At 42.6% G+C, this 21,132-nt stretch overlaps 1 protein-coding gene across 1 annotated transcript in view; it reads left to right on the top strand.

The window, feature by feature from the left end:
- Positions 1 to 20,609, top strand: part of ATP8A2 (ATPase phospholipid transporting 8A2) — a 287,313-nt gene extending 266,704 nt beyond the window's left edge. The window contains exons 35-36 of the mRNA XM_005417776.2: positions 10,186 to 10,277; positions 17,648 to 20,609. Of these exons, the coding sequence (XP_005417833.2) occupies positions 10,186 to 10,277; positions 17,648 to 17,745 (190 nt within the window). The 3' untranslated portion in view covers positions 17,746 to 20,609. The remainder of the gene's footprint in view (positions 1 to 10,185; positions 10,278 to 17,647) is intronic.
- The last annotated feature ends 523 nt before the right edge of the window (positions 20,610 to 21,132 follow it).

A 21,132-nucleotide genomic window follows, 5' to 3' on the forward strand; every position in this document is an offset into this window, starting at 1 on the left:
AGAGGCAAGCTTTTTCATTAGGATCAAGATGAATGAGGCTTGGGCTCATTGTATTTTAAAGTACTCTGTCTCTGTACTGATGGACCCCAAGTTATATCTACTGGAATAGGGAGACTATGCCATTAAGGCCCCTTTGCGTCAGCAGGTGCAGTGAATCTTACTTGAATCAAACTCAGCCTTGTGCTTTCAGCTGGCTAAACAGCATGGGATGTTTGGAGCAAAATTCTTGTTTCATGAATGTGTTGACTTCGATGTATTTACTCAGGATATGCATGACTGTGATCTGAATCCAGCCCATACACTGCAGCTGAGCATAAAATGAGGTTGAAGAGGGGAGAGGTGTATTTTGGGTTTTGAGGTCTCAGCATCCTTTTTATCAATTTTTCCAGATGTTCTTCGCACCATTTCTGGGAAGGAAAGGCGCGATTTCTCCACCAGCATACACAAGAAAGTGACTGGCATATTTACGATTTTTCCTTGCAGCTTTTCTAGTAAAAAGATATTAGACTCCTTTTACTAGCAAAAAGCACATAAAATTATATCAGTGGGGTTTTTTTTAAAATTCTTTGATTCCATATGGTAAACATTCATGTAAGGAAGGTGGAAAAAAATAATTTTCTTTTATTCCACGCTTGTCCGTTTCTCTCTCCCTTCTGTCCCATATCAGTGAGGAATCATCACATTATTTCCTCATTTAATATGTACCATTTATTTCTGACATTTCTAACCCCTATGTGTGAGGCACTTGAAGTTACCAGGTTTGATTCCACTTTGGGGATGCTGTGGGGCAGAGGTGGGGAGGGGCAGAGGACAGAAAGGGGTTCATAACCTGGCCGGAGGTCTGAAGGGGGAGTTACCATGTTCCCACTGGCACTGGGGACCCAAGTGCCTGCTTGCTAGTGCAAACCAGTTAGAGTTGATATTCCCCTTCTCCAGTGCAATTAATTATTTGCCATCCTGGTTGTAGTTATCATGTAACCTTGAGAGAGATCCACTGCACAAATAGGGTTAAAACCTGGTGACCTGGAGAAGGATTTAGAGCTGTGATCAAATCTGCTATCAAAGTCAAAGTTGATGGAGGTACAGTATTAGAACAAAGGGCAGAATGAAGTTGTAAATTGAAAAGAAAGATTAGGAAAAAGGAACATTACAAGATGAGAGTTAAAACTGATTAAGGGGCCAATCTCTCTGATGCCTAATCCTGACTTACTGGGCTGGGCACTGAGGATCTCCACAGGGGAGGGAGGAAGAAATCTTCCCTCCAGGCTGCACAGCAGGAGGACTGCTCCATAACAACTGTTCCAGCCTAATGGCTTCAGCAGTCTGCCTGGACCCTGACTCCTCTGCTGGCTAACCCAGTCTCAGAAGAGAGGCAGGACAGTCTGCATTCTCCTCTCTGATTTGCAGTAAAGAATAAAGTGCCAAGTTAAGTGTAGCAAGAACAAGAAAACACAAGTTGTATTAGGTGTTAAATATTTAGTGAACAATTACAAAATACTTAAAAGCTTAAAGAAAAGCAATTTGGATGGTTTGGGTTTTTTTTTTCCCCAGTTCAACCAAATGTCCTGGGCTGTGCTCTAAATTGAAATGAAGCTTGAAACTTTCAAGCTTCATTTTTTTGTTGTTGCCCTGAGCTGTTCTTTAGCTTTTCTGTAAAGAAAAGAAAAAAAACAAAAACAACAAAAAAAAAACTGATAGGAGGAGTTCAGAGTTTTTGAAAACAGAAATAATCTTAACTTCAGTAAAAGTATGTAAGTGAACTTCTAGTAAACCAGTAAGTTTGGATATTTAAAAAATCCACACACAAAAACCGCAAACCAGAAAAAATCTATACAGAGAGACCAAGCATGGAAGACTTCACCCTCCAAGGTGACTACTTCTGAAAAAAATGAGTGAGTAGGAAAAGAATGTTATAATTGCAACTGTATTGCCACCTTATCTGTAAAGGATATGACCAAGCACCCAGTAGAGTAAGTGCAAAGTGAGGCACTTAGGGACAAGAAGTCAACAGCAGTGATACCAAAAGGAGGGTAGCTGAAAAGCAGCAAGTCACACTTAGCCTTGTCTGCTTCTGAGACCTTTAAATTGGGTCAGTATCCCCTGTTTTGGGAAGGCTGAGGGCAAAACTGGGCAGCTTCAAGTTTTGATTTAAGTTAGTTGACTTTAGGACATCTGACAGTGATGTCTGCCTTCCACCCCCCAGAGAAATGCATATACAAGTGCTTAGTGTTTGCAGAGCTTGGAAATGAAAGGTACTTTAAGCAGATATTTTCTTAGGATTGCTGCATTTCAGAGAGGCATGTGAAGTTTAACACTGCTATTTTTAGATTGTATTTTCTAAAGGTGCTTGGTCTTTTTACAGTGGGCTCACCTTGACTGGACATTAGGTGCCCATCAAACCTGCACTGTTATTCCATCTTGGAGCTGGCTAGCATTGGCTCTGCAGGACATGGGAGAAGCTTCTGACAGCTTCTCTTAGAAGCCAACCCTGTAGCCTCCCACTACCAAAACCTTGCCATGCAAACCCTATATCATTCTAAGTAGTCTTCGAAAGAAGTTTAGGAATAACAGTCTCAAAAATGAAGGCTAGAATGGATTGTCCAAGTGATTTTAGGAATCAAAGAAGGATCTGACTTTTCTGCCTTAAGACATTTTTAATGAAAAAAAGAAAATGTAAATCATCTTTGCTTATCATGAAAAGGAAAAGCCTTGTCCTGCTTTTAGCCATATGACTTTGAGGACCAACTTGAAGAGGATTCTGTGGAGAATTTGGCCCCAGAACTCTATATATGATCTGTGTGCTGCAAATGGGGGCTGTCTGAAGCTCACAACATGTCCTGACCTCCATCTGCTGCTGCAGGGTGATTCTGCCAGGGGTGCAGGGTGGCATGGCAATGCAGGCAGACCTGTGAGCACCTGCCCTGGGTGCTGCTGCTGCACGCTGGCTGCAGGTGCTCCTCCATGCAGAGCTCTGGGACGCAGCGGGAGAGCTGCTGTTTGGCTGGAGTAGCATGCTGCCAAGCCAAGTCACAACCTGGAACAGCAGTGTTTCTTCAGGGCTTTGGTGAGGGCCATGCATCCTTGGGTTTCTGTTGATGTGGCTGCTAGGCTGGCTTAACAGTTTCCCAAACCACTCATTACCAGCCATGGTCATGCTGGCCCGCCTTTGCCCCAGCTGCTCAGCTGGATCAGCTCCACTGTTTGGATCCATGTGTGAGCTGAAAGAAATGGAGTGGTGTGGGGAGCACTGTCAGGTCGCTGACTGGTGGGGGCAGGAGCTGCTTTAGCCATCAGTCACCACCAGGACATCCATGGGGCTGCTGCTGAAGGTGTATGACACTCGTTTAACCATTTCACATCCAGGCAGCATAAAAAACTTGTGGCTGCATGTGGGCTGAGCTCATTACCCCATGTTCTCATGGACTGGAGAGCTGGCTGCTCTCAATATGCTCCAAGTCAGCCTTGCAGGGCCACACATCTGGGTAAATTTGATGCTTATCAGGCATTTTGGCTGGAAAACGTCAAGTACAATTTATAAAGAGGGAAAGTTGCTCTGTGGCTTTCACATGTGCTTTGGAAGTACCTGGACGGGAGCTTGTTGCACTAAGAAGGTCTGGAAGTACTACGCCATGGCACTGAGCATAAGAGCTCAGCTTCTCTGGAAAGCTGGCTGTTGCTGAGCCCTCAGCAAGGACTTGGTACTCCTGAAATCCTGGCTGTCTGCTGCAGGAGTCACCTCTGACGGGTAACTTCTGGCACCTCCCAGCCTGCTAGTGGTACAGCCAGCACTTCTGTCTACGTTCCCGTGTGGCTTGTGCCTGGTGACCCTTTGGTGTCCTAGTGGTGGGTTTTTATTAATGGCGTGCTGAGTATTTACAGTAAAATGCAAAAGAAGCGTGGTTTGGGATGTCTATTTCAGCTGGATCCAGAGTGATTAAGGAGCAGTGTTTGTAGACGCTGACTCTGCACAGAAAATGCTGGGGGTTTTTTTGTTTTACTGTTTATATGCCTCAGACACTTCCTTGTGAAATGCTCCAGAGATTTCCTTTGATTACATTGCCGCTTCATTATCAGTAATGCCTGTTTGCCTTTTAAATTAAAAAGACCTCCTACTCTGACCTCAGAGTAAAACATTCCTGCAATCAAATGTAGATAACAAAAAATAACATCTCCTCTTTGTGGATCGAGAGAGGGAAGCCAGCAGAAGCCCCTCGTTGCCACTTCGGCAGTTTTGTAGGAGGGTGAATCCTCTCTGTGATGTCTCTGAAGCCAGAGGATGGAGATACAATTGCTCTCTGAGCCAGTTGGGCCTTTCTTCCACAGCCCTGGGATGTTCTGTGTGTTTGAGCATAGAGTATTGCTGAGCCCTCAGCCTTAGTGTGACTTGCATTTCAGATGATTTGCATGCTTGAATTTTGAATTCCTGGTCTGAAATAATGTTGTTTTTAACGTTCTCTTTATGCTGAACCTATGCTAGTTATGTCTCTGCCCACTGTATAACTTCTAACAATTCTAAACTAAAAAAACCCACGTTAAACCGAGGCCTGGGATGGTTCTGGGTGGGTGCCCTCATCCAGCAGGGGATATCTGAGGAAGAACAATAGTCTCCTCTGGCCAATTACAGAGGTGTGGCCACAGCGTCTGCCTGGTGTACAGTTCTTGCTCTATGTCTGCCAGCACTGTGATCGATGCTGTAAGCCTTTAAGCAGTGTTATGTTGCACGAAAGGTGAGATGGAACTTGTGAATTAATCCTCAGGAATACATGCCATGTCCTAGCAGCCAGAGAGGGATCTGCAAGGCCTCTCTGCCAGGTGTACTTGGGGAGAAGCCATTGTGCTTGAACCTCTGATTCTTCTTCAGAAGACACGTAAGGGAGTTTGAGAGCCAAGAGACTGAAATGAAAATGAACAGTCTGCTTGTAAAGGATTTGGTGATTAGGATTGATCAAAGCTGGAGAGGTCTGCTTCAGACCTTTCTTCTTGCTCTTTTTATTTTATGTTGATGTGATTTTCAGTGACAGAAACATGTCAGCAAGAAACAGCAAACTTTTTTGTAAGTTATTGTTTGAAATGCATGGAAAAGATCAAGTATTATGTTTTAATTCTAAAATTTAAAAAGAGATAGAAGAGTACCCTCTTTTCCCCTCAAAATTCAATACACAGGGCAAGATGACAAGGACAGAAACTTGCTAGTCTTTTACCTTGTGTTTAGCCACATGGGATATTTTACAAAAATTTCTCCCCTCCCTCTCATTCTTTCCCATCCCTGCTGTCGCACTGAGAGGCAACACGTTGCAAGATGTTTCCTCCAACAGGAGAATAATGCAAGCCAGCCAGAGTTTCTCGGGCTGTCTTTAGCAGAGTGTGTGCCAGTGGAAGCGAAGAGACTGAACAAGGGTTTACCTGCTGTTTCTTTTGAAAATACTTATGGGTAGGAGGGAGGCTGTGCAGTTAAGGATAGAACTTCAGCCTAAGCCTTGGAGGCTTAGATTTTCTGGTTTAAACCAAACTGAGCAATGATTTACCTGTGGCTGTCTGCTGCAGCACCGCTGTAGGGTGCAAGAACCAGTGATGCTGCACCTACAGGCAGTGTAGTGAGGGCTTTGTAGGTGTTCAGATGATAAGGAAAAGAGCTGCAGCTTTCTTGTCCTCTGGGCTTACCCATGGACCCTGAGTATCTTGCACTGGAGAGCCAAGCTTCTGCCCTGAGTTCCTGGCATGGTTTTGGCTCAGGGGTGGCAGCTGGGAAATGTGCTTGTGTGCTTCAGTTGTGTCATCTCTAGCAGCCCTGGTAAGGCTTCACTAGGCACCTCAGTTCTTCCTTCTGGAAAGGGGAAAAGCAGAAACAAACCAAATAATTTCTAATGTCTGTATCTGACTGAATTCTTCATAACTCAGAAGGGCAGTGAGTTAAAACCAGTGGCAACTGAGCGTATTTGCCTATTTGGTATGTTTCTGCTCTGTATCTCCTCTGGCAAATTGTAACAAAACACTAACAAGAATTCAGCTTTTGAGAAGGAGGGCTCTGAATTTCTATTTTTTTCTTTTTTAACTGGGATATGCATGTGTTTTCAAAGGGAAGATCCAATTTTAAGAGACACCTGCATCCACTTTAACCTTCCGGTCTTTGTGATCCCACCTTTTGCCACCAGTCAATTAATGGACTCAGGAGGACATTCTGGGTCAAACTATACCAAATACCCCAAATCCTCATTAACGCTAATTAGTGCTCAGTAGATTAATTGGTGGTGAAGCTCATCTTTTTTTAATTACTTGAGCAAATGAGACAGCAGGACCTTGTGGTCAGCTTTGAATTATTCTGTTTGTTTTGATGCATCTCATTTGAATGTGTAAAGCCAGATGTTTGTTGCCTGGATTCAAGGGCTGTTTGCTTTTGTGAGGGATAAGAAGAAGAGAATACAAAAATAAAATGAAGTTCTCCCTTGACACCTTAGAGCAATTCAGATAGGAAGATGGAAGAGTCATTTTATTCATGGAATTGAAAGCATTGTTATGAAATGACATGTTGCCTTTAGTTTACCTTTTGATTTGTCATTCACTTAATGAATTTGTGTGATGTTGCTAGCACAGACTTCCAGGCAGGCAGAAGTCATCTTGACTCTCTTATGAAGCCATCACAAAGGTATTCCTGGCCTAAGGTATTCTGTATTATTGATAGCAACTAAATCTGATTTTGGCTGACTTGACTAATGATTTTTTTAAATCCTTTTTTTTTTTCATAGAAACCCTCAGAATTGGGACCTTTTAACAGTTTTTGTTCTAGTCAAGTATATATTTAGTTCAAAGCTTTTTGTCTGTGTCCTTTGTCCTTCATATAATTAGAGATAAATGGTGCCTCTCCCTTACCCCCTTGGAGGTCACTGACTAACCAGCTAAAGCATATTTCACTGTCACTTTCCATGTCACTGACTTCCATAAGAATGTCTGGGTTTGGGACTTCTTCCATTCTGACAAGATTTTTGAGTTCCTGAATATGAACACCACTGTCCAGTATTCAGAGTGTGATCTCATCTTCTCTTATCCTTTTGCCTCAATGCATCTGAAGGTGCCATCCTTAGCCCCCACAGGAGTGTTTAGGTCCTGGCTTGGAGTCACTAGAATGCAGAATTAAATCTGAAAATCATGGCTAATGCTTGGGATTGAATTACAAGCAGTATTTCTGTGAGCAAGGCCTAACTGTGAGCCCAGTGTTATTACTTTTGCATCAAAGTGTGAGGCAGACAGAGAAGTCTTCACTTTGTTACCTGTTAGCAGCAGGCAGAAACCTTTTCTGAAAGCAGGGACTTGTACGAGTGCAAACACTTACTAGTTAAGAAAGCCACTTCACTTTCCCTTCAGGGATTTTATTGGGAGATCTAATATCTGTAAGTAAATCAAATACTCAACCAATTCAGAAGAACTGTGTTGCATTACCTTCTGTGTATTAAAGGTTTGTTTTATAGTACTTGACTGGCCTTGAGTTGCAGTCTATTTAGTCATCCCTCATACTTAAAACACAAATTTCTAATTCTGCTGTGAGTTTTTCTTTCTCTGCACAGATGCAATCCAATATAATTTCCTAAATGGGAAAATCAGATGTGACTTCAGTTTTGAACTTGTTGATTATAATTAGCAATATCAAAGATAGCATAGGTTTGGCATTCTTAGAGCTGCAATGTGTCACGCCTGTTCAGAGGTCCCTTGACAGCAGGCTGTCCTCCACACACTGCATGCAGAAGCCTGAGGGCCTAAGCATTACTGGTCTACACTTCATCAGTTGCTGCATAGTAGACAAGCAGATGAAGAATTTTTCCTTGTGAGATTTTCTGCTGTGGTTGATTCCATTCTCAATGTAAGAATTTTGTGGCAAATATTGCTTATTTGTCCCTCACAACAAGTATTTTTGATTGGTTTAAGTTTCCTTTTTTAAATCACCCTCCTACTGAGATAGAGAAGTGTCTTCCTACGTGTTCTTTGCCCGCAGAACATGAACAAGTATTGCACTTCTGTCATTCACAGGACAGCAGTGTGTTTAGACAGTGTTTCACTAAACTAACAAGTTACCCAGCAGTCTCCTGCAGTCAGCAGGAGGTTGTGCAGTACAGCATCACTGGTAGTGGCTGGTTCTGCAGGTTGTCAACTTCCTAAGCAAGGGAGGTTAAAGGTTAGAGAAGTCTTATGTCTTGCTTTGTACCTTACATTGCATCACCCTTACCTGGTGATTCTTTGTAGTATGTGTTTTCCACCATGCTGCCGGCTTGGAACAGGTATAAACTTCTTTCTGTATGTACTAGATTTTCTTACAGCCAGAAACTGATCTTGGTTTTTTTAATCACTTGGGTCCTCCAAGATTTTTAGAAGCTTTCATGCTGTAACCCTAGTTTTAATGGAAACCTCTGATCCTTTCTTCTTTGAACCCATGCAGGTCTCCTGAGCCAAGAGTTGTTAGCGTTTGACAAACTCAGTTGGAATCAATACTTTTGCTTCAAAATTTATTATCAACTTCTGTTTTATGTTGAAGGAATACTGCTGACTGCAGGCAGGGAAAGCAACCTGCCATACCCATTGCAGGTGTGATTCTGTGGTGCCAGAGGAAGGAGGGGAAGAGACCAAGTGTCTGAAAATGCTTAGAGTTTGTAAAGATTTTGAGGAGGAGTCCGTAGGTTTTACAAGCTTCTAGTTCAGATGTGTGAGCTTGGGGATCAGAGGAAAAAAGAGAAAGATTGCACCCTGTGTTTTGTGGACACCTCATTATGCACTGAACAGAGAACTGTGAGCCTGGCTATTGCCCTAATGGACTATTAAGTGGAATATAAGCCTGCATGGCTGGATTACAGGCATCTCAGAGATTCTTCAGTTACTTTCCTGATTGAAGTTAGCAAACTGCTTCAGTGAAAGGGAGTTGTTTGTTTAAAGCTGTTGTTAGCATGTCGACAGCAGCAGCTGCACTTGCTGGGATTTCCATTTCATACACCAAATGCATGTGAATTTGTAATCTAACCCAAGGAAGATACCAGCATTGGCATTCAGGTGTGTATCCATGTTTGCAGCATAATCAGTGCAATTGCTCCTTGTGAATAAAGATGTGAAAGAAAAAGCAGACTGGGAAAATGGAGACACAGTGTAAATGTGGGGCAAATAGAACAAAGGCATTGCAAGGAGCTGTACCAGCAAACAGATCCCTTCTCTGCACTAGCTCCATCTCAGTGTCAGGAACAAGGGTGATGAGGAATAAACAGACCAATTGTGGAGAACTTTGAACCGAAGTAGACTCTAATACCTTTCTGAAAATAATCTGATACATAAGTTATTTGAGGCTCCAGTGCAATGAGATTTGAAGGTCTATATTATTTTAAAACCCCATTGAACTTAGTGGGACTCATATACATAATTAAATGCTTTGAAAGGTCAGGATCTTAGTCATCATTTTTTAACTCTGGGCATCAAGTTCTTGATGAAGCGAGTGTTGTTTTTTTACAAAAATCGAAATGGAGAGTGCCTCTAATAATTCTTGTAGGTATGTTAAACCTGTTGTAAGCATACTGTGTTTTTCACCTTAAGTTTGTATTTTCACTTTTTGTAAATTCAACAGTAATTTTTTCAGGCCTCTGACAAGAACTGTGTAAACCAAAGAGGTTTTTAATAAAAGAAACTGGATAGAAAGTTTTCTTTCGATATGGGAGGTTAAAATGAGGGCATTCTTTAGAAGGCAGATTTAACTATGGGTCCTGCCTTTGGTTGCTTCAGGCCATTTTGCAGGTGTGATAGAAGCCTTCTACCTTGTGCTAAGAGACAATGCTTTGCTCCTTCTCTCTAAGGCAGTTTGTGTATGCTGTGATTCATGTGCATAATACTAAAGAGAAATCTTCTTAATGTTCCATATCACTCGATGTCAGACTTCTGATGTGGTTCGTAATAATTTAGAGGCATCACGCATTCAGAAATCACAATGATGGTGATATTAGGGATGAATTGACCAAAAGTAGATTTATACAAAGTGTCCTTAGAAAGGAGGAGTTCTCTTCATACTGTGCAGTTTAAAGAAAGAGAAAATTCTTTTTCATGCTACAACCACCTTTAGTGTTGACAAAGTCAAAGCTGATAAGTACTTTAAATACAGTTGACTTTTACCTTGAAATGATCTGTTACTCACTGGTGTGTTTTCTCTCTTTCTGTCTCCCTTAGCGTGAACGAACGTGACCATTTGTTAAAAAGGCTCGGCAGGAAAACTCCTCCGAGCCTTTTCCGTGCTCATTCTGTCCAGCAAAGCGTGTCACGTAAGTAGCGGCTCACGTCCGCCTCTGTTTCACAGCCTAGCCCCATGTCAGGGAAGCCAAGGGTGATTATTTTTTAATTAAATGGTAGGTAGAGATAATCTAGCGCTGAGGCTGAGCTGCCAAGCAAGACACATACATTTGGAAGTGGAATTAGTGTATCTGGCCCTAGGCAAGGGGAGCTCAAATGTGGTTAATTCCCTGGGATTCAATCACCAGGCCCAAATGATAGAATCCCAGTATGCAGGTTCTCTAAAGGTAGAATTCTCATAGTCTTAAGAATAGTCTAAAAATCAAAAACTCTGTGCAAAGTAAATGTTGTGGTAGAGCCTAGCTTTAACAGAAATTATTTCTGTATGAAATGTCATGTTAGCTGTGGTTAGCTGAGAATACAGAGATATTTCAGGGATGCCATTAGGGTTCTGTGTGTTGCTGGTGAGGAAAGCCATGGCCTGCAGAGCTGCTTCTCTCCCTCTCCCTCTTTGTCCACTGCTGGGAGAAGACAAGCAATGTCACAACTGGCTACTACTGCTGCTTCAAATTAATGGCATTTCTTGTTAATGTAGAAGTCATCCATTTATTTGTCTTCCTGTGTCTGCTGGACCTGATGGGTTTTTGTCAGTGTTTTAAAGGCTTCCACAGTATTTAAAATCATCTCTAGCAGCTCTGCAGGCCGGATGCACCAAAGGACCATGCTGTCTTGAGGGACCAGGGAGTCCAGTGAGCCCTTTCTAGTGAGCAAATGCAGTCTCTCTTGTGATGAAACTTGTGGTATCAATAGGCTTATTTACTAAAGAAAGTAAATTCTTCATTGTGCAGTCCTGCTGCACACAGGGCAAGGGACAGACACTCAGGATTTGGGGTTTGTATTGCAATTGCAGTAGGAAGTGACACCCCTGACTGCCTAAGAATCACAGAGGAGTCAAATTTCATTGCTGGCTGTGTCTCCTTCTGTAGCAGAACTGTTATGGCTCAGGTCATGGAGGCAGGGCTGGGATAATACCTGAGGTATTCTTTTTCCATGGGAAATTTGACTAGAAGGGGTGGGACAGTGATGGATCTGATAGTGTTTGTCCTTGATAGAGCCATTGGAAGGCTGCCATCACTGCCAAGGGATGTGGGGTCTTTGGCAATCAATCCCACTACGTCTGGGAAGAGAGGCCAGTGAGCAGAGCAGCCCTGTGGACCACATTTCTGCAGAGATTTAATCCTTTGTATAAAGGAGCCAGGGATGCTGATAGCAACATGGCTTTGGTCATGCAAACATGCTCTTTGAGAAGATTCCAATAGCAATGATTGGCAGAAGAAATCCATAAAATGCACAAACAAATGGCTGTCAAAATAGTCTGCTGTGCAGACTTAACCACAATCTGAAACCTGTGAAGCAGTGCAGAAAGGAGCTATACCAGGAGGTAGCTAGTCAGACTTAATATGTGCTTTTAGTCTCAAAGAACACATAATCAGGTTGTTAGTAGGCAAACAGCTGTTGGGAAAGAAAAATGAGATCAAAATAAACCCTAACTTGGATAACCAGCTTCCCTATAAATGCAAATTATTAAGTGCTAAATGAGTCAGGCCAGTCAGGACAGGTTACAATCAGCAATCTGTTTTTCACATGAACATAAATTTTGACTATGAAGCTGGGATTGAAAGGATTGAAAGATGATTTTTGTGATTTTTGTGATGTTCCATGACTTCTGTCATCTCTTGTCAAATATTATTTTCCAGTGTTGCATAGCTGTTATATGTACAAGGCCATGTAAAATCCAGGGTACAAATGTGCTGTTTTCACAACCCTGGATTGTACAACTGTTTACTAAATGCTAGAAATCTTGAAAGCCAAGACTTGATGAATAGGGCAGTAGCCTTGACATGCCGGGCCAGTATCTTAAATCACACTAGAAGCACTCTGTTTGAAGTCTTGAACTGTTCATATGTTTCCACCAGACCCTAAATTCCCAGGCTGTGAAGACTAAAAATTGCTTTTGTGACTTCAACTCAGAATCTGTTGCTTACATATAAAGGAGGAAAATGGTTTGTTTAGTCAGAGCTGACAAAAGCTTAGGCAAATGGATTGTCTTGTTCCCAACAAGGAATGAAAATGGGATTAAATTTGGTAGCACAGATTGTAAAGATGCAGTACTGGGTTGGAAATTACTTTATTTTTGACAGCAACTATTTCCAAGTGTTTTGGGAGGACACAATGCCTAAACAGCTTTGTTTCCAGTTACATGGAAAGGAAAAAAATCTCACAGGGATTTTCTGGGCTGCGACTGGTGGTCAATGGTGGGAGCAAAGAGCTGACTGAGGTAAGGCTACACAGCTCTGTACAAGAGGCAGAAGCTCACTGTGTGTTTCCTTGGCTCTCTGTTGGTGAGCTAGCCCTTCTCCAAAAGTATTAGCACAGCACAGGACCTTAAGGCATGATGTATGGATGGGGTGCTCCTATGCAGCACCAGACTCTTGTGGGTCCAGCACCCAAAGTGGGCAGCAGAGCTGTGCAGCCAGTGCCATGGCAGTGCCATATGGGAGTGCCAGCCAGGATTAGTCTCTCAAACACCTCCTCTCATTAAAGAAACTGGCTCAGAGTGGCTGCCTTGGAGACTAGCCCTGTCCATTTGGAAGGGTATGTCCTTAAAGTAAAACCTTCATGGCTGTTTTTCATGCTTTTTGTGTTCCTGAGTTGTATAGACCTGCCAGAAGCATGAAAGAAATCTATCTACTGGCTGTGCTGTCAAAGATCGCATGGTTCCTTTCTGGGACATTTGTGAAAAGTTAAAAAAAAAAAAAAGGAAGTGTGAAGCTCCTGACTTTAGTGGAAGAGTTGCATATGGTTGTCAAGCCCAGGTGCTAAAATAAAACCATCTCAGTGCAGTCTTGTAGGCAGTGCTGACAACACTGCTCCCCAGGCTGTGCTCACCTCCTGGTGAAGGTGCCTGGTGAAATTGGTCCTTCCCTGTTGCCGTCTGCTTTCTGACACCTCTTAAGAATGAGCAGGAAATGTTACCAGGCTTCTCTCAGATGTGTCTTTGGACCCTTCCCTTTAGCTTGCTGTGTGACTCTCCCTTGAGGGAAGGAGCAATAATGATTTCCAAAAAGGGTTTGCTGGCTATGAGGTTTTCCCCAGGTCTCCATCCAAGTTCTTGTCTTTTTCACTGCTGTGACTCTGTGAGAGCAGCACCTCCTTTAGACAAACTGTAGATATAAAAGATGACTCTTGACCTCCCCTTTCCTCCTGCAGGACTGACCTGTATCACCTGTTCCCCCAGAGGATGGGAAGGGTACCCTCCATCCATAAGGAAAGTTCCACAGCATCCTTCTAGGGTGGTTTCCCTCCTGTAATGCCCCTGCTGGTGTTCAGTTATCAATTGTCTCAATGTGCTCTTTAAAAGGAGAGCTGAGTCTGCTCCCATTAAGCACAGCTTTGGCAGAGCTCCCTCTGAAACTCCACCAAGCCATGCCTGAGTGAGGATTGCTGCACTTGGCCCAGGCTGCCTATGCTAGCCGAGAAAATCCTTCTTCCTTTGACAGAATATGGTGATTTCATAGAGTAAATCTGAATGCAGAGCATATGGTTTGCACCTTATTAATCAGTGGAGAAAAAGCACCTGTCATCTGAGGTTCGTTTCACAGTATGGGGGCTGACAAATAATAAATAATAATAATGTGTTCATGCTGAGGGCTCTAATCCCTCCATTTATTCTCCACTAGCAGACACCTTCTTCCTTTCACTTTTCTGCTAGTGCATTTTTATTTGAAAAACAACAGGGGAGCTACTTGAGATGCTTTTTAAACTTTTTTTTCCTCTTACCTTGCTTGTGTTTGAAATATAATATACATTCTGTATTTTTTCCAAGCTACATGTTTGTTGACTGTTAAGTGGAGTTGCAGTATTTTAATATCAATTTTGGGAAAAGAAATAGGAATAATTGGTTTAGAATTTGATGCTGTGGCATCTGACTCTTATTTTCTACCTGGAAATACCAGTAAGTTGGTATCTGAGACTAAAGAGATGGAACCATTTGTCAGGAATTCCTCTTGGGTCCTTAAGAAAACACAGGCATGGTTTATCAGAAGAGAAATTATTTACTTCAGTAAGCATTAGTCAAACTGTTCAAGATTTTAGGCAGCTTTCCCTTTCCCAGGTTAAGTAGAAGATGGTTGCTGAGTCAAAGCTGAGTTAGCATTCACTTTTTAACTGGTAAATGTGAACTGTGACATCACAGCAAATCTCCTTAAAAACTCTGCAGAACCAAATGTTTCGCCTGAGACAGAATTTGGCTGGTCAAATGATACCACAATGTTGGTTTTCATTATGTCAGAGACAGTTTTGCTATTCAAGAAGCAATATTTCCTAAAAGAGATTGGAGAGGAAAAAAAAAAAAGAAAACAGTCTCTCACTTCTCCCCAACCCCCTAAAAGTTTTAGTAGATTTGAATCTGGGCATTTTTCTCCAAAGGCAAACAAAAGAGGATGCATTTTATACTTTGGACTGTACTAAACCATAATACCTCTGCAGTATGAACTAGTGAAATGCTGCAGCAGGTGAGGGTTCTGATGGGCTGCCAGTGACAACTGCCCTCTTGCTGGCTGGCCTAAACAAATCCTGGGGCAGACAATTTGGGTGTGTCAGAGGAGAGTGCAAGGAGCAGAAGGCCTCTAAAATAAATCCCTGAAGTGACTAAAACTGTAAGCAGTCCTTCCATGAGGCGATCTTCTGGAATAAAAAGAGCCCTCTGCACACTTTCTGGTCCTGGTCTTGGAAGCTGTTGCCATGAGAGTGCTGTTGAGCTTGCACAGTGTTGCTGTCTGCGTTGGAGGCGCGCCCATTGAGATGGTTGCTGTAGTCCAGTGTTGCACAGACCAGAACAGCCATTGCAGTGAACAGAAAAAGAGTGTGTTAAATTAGAGACCTAATGGGACACTAGATTCAGATCTACTCATAGAATATCAAAGCTTTAAGAAAACCCAACAGGATGCTTTTAAAATTCAGTAGGTTGTCTGATAATATCTGGTACCAGTGAAACCTTAGATTTGATGAGAATGTGAATCTCTTCTTAACAAATGAAGCCCCACTGACAGATATTCAAAAGTGTCCCTTTCCTCCATTAATAGAAAGTCTCAGAGTATAAAGGTCCTTCCTTCTGTGAGGGCAAGTGGGTTGTGCCCAGAAAGCCCCAAAGAAATGCGCTCTTTCCTTGGGCTGCTGCAGGACAGCTGAACAATAAGGGCCTTGTTCCTAAAGCAGGCTCATAGGTGTGGTTTTAAAGCTGGAGTTGGGGGAAAAGTTCAAACTTCCGGAAAGTTCCCTAGTAACTGACAGATGGAAACTTTCATTGTTTTTGGATGGGGTCGGGAAGCAGTGGAAATGTAGAGCTGCTTGGGGAGTGCAGATGGGACTCAAGCATTTACAGCATTTTGGTTCCACAAGGCGCAGTCAGCTGCCTAAACAGCTTGAAGTTAAATTTTAATTGTAATGTGAATAGAAAAATGTAATACGAACTCATCTTCCTGTATAGAGATCTACAGGAAAAGTCTTACATGAGCTGCCAAATGTTGAGCTTCGGCTGAGAAGTTTGGGGGTCGCAGCCTTTCCCATGACATACACACAAAACCCTTGTTGCTGATAGTCCAGGATGGATGAGGGACATGAACATGTAAGGATACCCCTGGTATTCTTATCACAGATGATCTTAGCCTGAAATTTCTTGCTGTATTAAGGTGTTTTCTATTGGTGTGAGAGTGGTGAACAGGTTCCTTTGACTGAATTTTGCATTGAAGTTGCGGAGTGGTTGGGCTGTCTGGCTGTCTGCAGGCCTGTGGCAGCACTGGAAATAAGCAGGTCATGGGAAGATGACACCCAGGACTGACTTGTGTGGTCAGTGCTGGATTTGCAGTAGTTACGGCAGTTGAAGACTCCATTATGCTGGATGATCTCATGGATAAGTAAATATGGCAAAGCCACCTCGATGCAAATCAGGTAATGGGACATGGGCTTCAGTCTTCTAGGGCTTAAGCTTGTGGTCTTTGACCAAGTTGACTTATCCATGGAGAATTTAGCCAAAAATGCTAACAGGATGCTGGCCCTTCACATGGAACAAACCCACTGGAGGTGTTTGTTTAAGTGTGAATCTACCCTTTTTAAAATGAAAGCCTGTTTTGTACATCGTGCTTCCTTTGCAATGATCCAGGATGGACATACTTTTTTCCAAAAGGCTGTTTGCACTTCATGAATGTATTCTGTGAACCTTCAGCTGCAGGCAGGAAAAACGAACCTGTGCCTCTGTAGCAGTATGTATATTGGCATGGAACTGCTCAGGGAAAATGAAATGGGATGCTGGGATGATTGGTCATGTAATCAAATCAAGGTTCTTGCTGTCCTGCAATCACTTCCATGAGGGATATGTGACTGGAGCAATGTATTTCTGTTTGAATCCCTTCCACTTACTGGCAAAGATTTCCTGCTGTGCTTGTGACTCAGGGTGTCAAAAAATCTCCTGTCCTTTGCCACAGTTTTCCATTCAGAATCTTCTGTGGGGCCACATTTGCAAGTCTGTCTGCTGTTTCATCATGTTGGCCCATTAGCTATTTGTGACTGTTTTACCAGCATTGTGGTGTTCTGCAGATGCTATCAAAAAATGTCACTTGCCTGTCCACAGTACTTTAAAAGAAATCAGGCACGTGGTTATTTTCATCTGAGTAGTTTCTAGGGAGACCACAGGATTGTGCTAGCTAGCAGGATTAACAAAATAGACACCTCCAGAATGTGTGTTTGCTCTGTGCAAAATATAAATGACTGGCCAACAGAATCAAGAGTTTCACTGTGTCATTCATCAGATTCCACTTGAAAAATTGTTAATAAAAAAATCCTGAGGGGAGTTAAGAGGAAGATGTGAGAAAAATCTGGTTGGGCTAGAAAAATCTGGTTGAGAAAAATGTGAGCTAGACATTCCCACCTTTCTCCAGAGAAACTGCTGGTGTCAAGCGGGCTTCAGAGGAGTCAAGCTGAAATGCAAATCTCTACTTCTCTGTTTAGTCTTTAGAGAAACTCTGCCGCTATGGCAGTACTATGGGAGTGTGTTCAAATCAATCTGTAGCTTATTAGGTTGACTCAGAGGGCATTGGTGGCTGTGTGCACTGTCCTGGCCCGGGGAGGGGAGCAGAGGGACAGAACAGGCAGCAGACACCCTTCCTGTGCCACATGGGCAATGCAGTGCGCAGCTCTGAGTATCAGAGGCACAGCACAGAAAATAAGGTTGCTGTAGTCTCAGTCTCATAACTTCAGTGATGCCTAAAACTGTTTCTAAAAGAGGTCTGTGCTCTTGAGCTCAACTCCAGTGACTGATTTCTTTTTTCTTCTTCTGCTTTTTCAGATGGGTATGCATTTTCTCAAGAAGAACACGGTGTTGTTTCCCAGTCGCAAGTCGTTCGATCCTACGATACAACCAAAAGGAGAACAGAAATAGAATAAATTATTCTTTACTTGACGGGTGGTGGGAATAATGGGATTTGGATCAATGCATCCACTGTTAACACATTCATGACTAGGTTTGGCAGCAGCAGCCAAAACACCAGAGAACTCATTTCTGTGGCCTTAGCCAGCAATTTTCTGTATTCTTCCTGCAAACCTTGAGTGCATATTGTGGGGGGGAAATCATTGTTTGACTTCAGTCGCAAAGCTCTGCGTAAAGTTTTGTTTATGTTGTTATGAAGCATTTGACTGTGCTATGTGAGGTGTGAAATTAAAAACAATGTTTTACCACTATTTAAAACATCGGCATAAGGTTGTTCTGGGGGAAAAGTAGAAAATTTATGTTCCATGAGAAATCAGCCTTTGCTTAATTGGAACGGGGTGCTGAGATTTCCTGTTTTGTTACACACAGACCAAGTGCACACGACTGCATGCAGACTTTACTCCTTCTTGTATTCACTGTTAATTAATTTGGCTGAAATTTTCAACAGACCATTTGGTGTAAAATTTTTGATTGCAGCACAGTTTGTAGCTAAAAATGCTTATTTGCCTTCTTATGACAGAATAACACAAGATAGCAATCAATTACTTAGACTATTTGCCCTCTTACAGGATTTATTAGGGTTCTATCTTAGCTTTCTGAAACCCAAATAATAGCTTACTCACACAGCCAGGATGTGGAAGTCAGAGCTTGGCAGAGCAGCTGAGTGCATGGCATTGTACACCAAGACTAGGTACCTCCTCATAATGCTTCATGATGTATTTGGATGTGCACTTCAAGTGTAGCCTGGGACTTCCCTCCAGGACCCCATTCCCAGTGTAATAGTAGAATAAAACAGTGGGAATTTCAATTTAAAGGTACCATCTTGTCAGATATGTTGATAAGATGTACATGTGCATAGGAGGCTAATAGTGTAACCCTAAAGGAGCCTTCCCCATGCCAGGTAAGAGAGGTTTGCAGAGGAGGGCAGGAGGGGATTACACACGTGCATGCACACACATGGACACACACAGAGCTGGCCATTGTGAAGAGGAGACTTGCTGTTTGTTTGTTCAGCCAAACCAGTCCCTCTTCTATATCTGATCCATCAACAGGCTTCCCAAAACACCCAGACCCGTGAGCCTTGGAAGGAATGCTGGCTCCATGGCCTTGCTGTGCCACTGGGACAGGCGTGCTGCTGCATAGATTGGGATTTTGAAGGGAAAAAAAAAAAGGCAAAAACTGGGGCATAAGTTAAAGCTGAAAGAGCTCTTAGAAAGCTTATGCTGTCCTCCAGACAAGTTCTGTTAATTTTAGTCGCCAAGCCACATTTCTGAACAGTATAAAGTAAATACTGCTGTGTTTAAGCCAGGCTTCGTGGTTAATGTACATACTACATCTGTGTATTTAAAAAGTTGGCGTTGTTTTTTGCCCTATTGACCATCATCCAGAGTTTTTTATTGATTTAAATATATCCGAAAGCAATTTGAATATGAATGTTTATGTTTAGCAAAGGAGAGGAAAGCTCCAGCCTGGCCTACTGATTTAATCTTCCTCAAGGGTTGCAAGTAAATGCCAGCACTCAAGTGCTATAATTCAATTTCCAGTGCCACCTCAGAGGTTCAGAGTCCCCTTCCATTCTAGAAAAGGCAAATTTTGCTCCTGCAGCACCAGTCAGGATTGCTCTTGGATTAGGCTGATGGCACAGAGGGAAAAGTCATCACCTTCTTTTTGCAGTGCTAATGAGACAATTATGCAATAAGGAAAACGTGCAAATAATTTTGCCATAGGCATGAATGTCAAGGGGCCAAGTGTGGATGTATGTATTTTATAGGAGAGGAATTTTGTTTAAAGGCACAAATACTAGTGCTGAGAATAAATAAGGGGAGAGTAAGCCTAATCCCAGGAGTTTTTAAATCTTAATGCTGATATAACCTGTTAAACACTTCCTTTTATTTAGAAACCAAATCTGTTTAGGAAATGTGTGGTGTAAGCCTCTCCTCAAAACCGCTAATTGTTTCTTCCTTTTGTAAAAACACAAGGAAAATTAACTTCCCACCAAGGCAAAATGAGATCAGCTTAGTCTTTGTACTCTAAGCTACACACCAAACATTGGCATGTAAACAATTTGGAGGCTTTTCATGGGGCTGCCGAAAAAAAACTTTTAAAAGCCTTTGGATAATGAAGAATGGCAAGTAAATGTGTTAAGCAGAGAATAGAAGGGATCCTGGAGTTTTTTCTGTTCTTAACTTAGGGCAACAAAATTTTGCAGAACGTAATGAAAGGTGCTGGGGAGGAGCAGCTGTCATCTGATGTGATTTATTTTATTAGTGCAGACTATGGGGTGTATCATTTTGACCTCTCTGTAAACTGAGGTCAGTGTGTGTCACAAACAAAAACCCTCCCTAGAGTGAATGGTGGTTTAGACTGAGCTACGTGTGTTGGTTGTCAGCTCAATGGGAATTGCACATGGGATTTGTCACAGGGCTATACAGTATGTGACACTGGGGCTGGTGGGTCAGACTTTATCATCACTGTATGGCCTTAATCTCTAGCTGAGTTAATTCTGTAGAACCCACCCAGGTCAAGACCTGGCATTCTTCTTGTTCTTTGGAGTCATTACAGGAATTAATGTATTGTAATGTGCTGCAGACTGGGTGTTGGAGTTGCTTGTCTTGATGAGCAATGATGAGGTGCATTCGGGTGCTGTGTTAGCAGAAGGAGAATGACAGCTGCTCTGCATCAACAGAATTCCTTGTTCATTAGGGCAAATGCACGGAGCAGTAACAGCAGCCTTTGAAAGTGCTGTGTGAAAATGTTATCGACTAGACAGGGTATCGGAGCAGAAGGAATGGGGGATTTCTGCCTGACTGTCCAGACTTAACTACCCCAGAAAAGGTATTCCTGAGAGGCTCTCTGCACTGACCAAAGGGAGATGGGTTTGGATATTCAGATGGAAGTGGTGATTTTCCTGAATTAGATTTGGCTCTGGTGGCTGCTTTTTATAACACCATAATCGCAGCTTGCTGCTCCTTTAATGATTGCCTAGTAGCAATTTAAAGCTGGTGAGTGGGAGCCCGAGCTGCTCTGAGCACTGCTGAGGAGTCTGTTGACATTTCCTTGACAGGACTTCACGTCTTGCTGTAGGGAGCTAGAATGGGAAGTCAGTAATAACTTGTCAAGGAGAAAAGGCGAATAACCAATAAAAGTATCTGGGTCAAACTAAGCTGCTAATATAATAAAAATGTGTGTAGAGTTAACATAAACTATATGGGCTGTAAATTAAGATAACAGTCAAGCCTCGCTAGTCTGCAGTTTACTAGACTACACACCCCATAGTGCATGGCCGAAACTGTGCAGTCTCTTCCCCTACCTCAGCCAGCAGCTCATAGCAGATGCTGCAGGGA

The sequence above is a fragment of the Geospiza fortis genome, unplaced genomic scaffold (assembly GCF_000277835.1).
Source record: "Geospiza fortis unplaced genomic scaffold, GeoFor_1.0 scaffold16, whole genome shotgun sequence".
Taxonomy (NCBI): Eukaryota; Metazoa; Chordata; class Aves; order Passeriformes; family Thraupidae; genus Geospiza; species Geospiza fortis.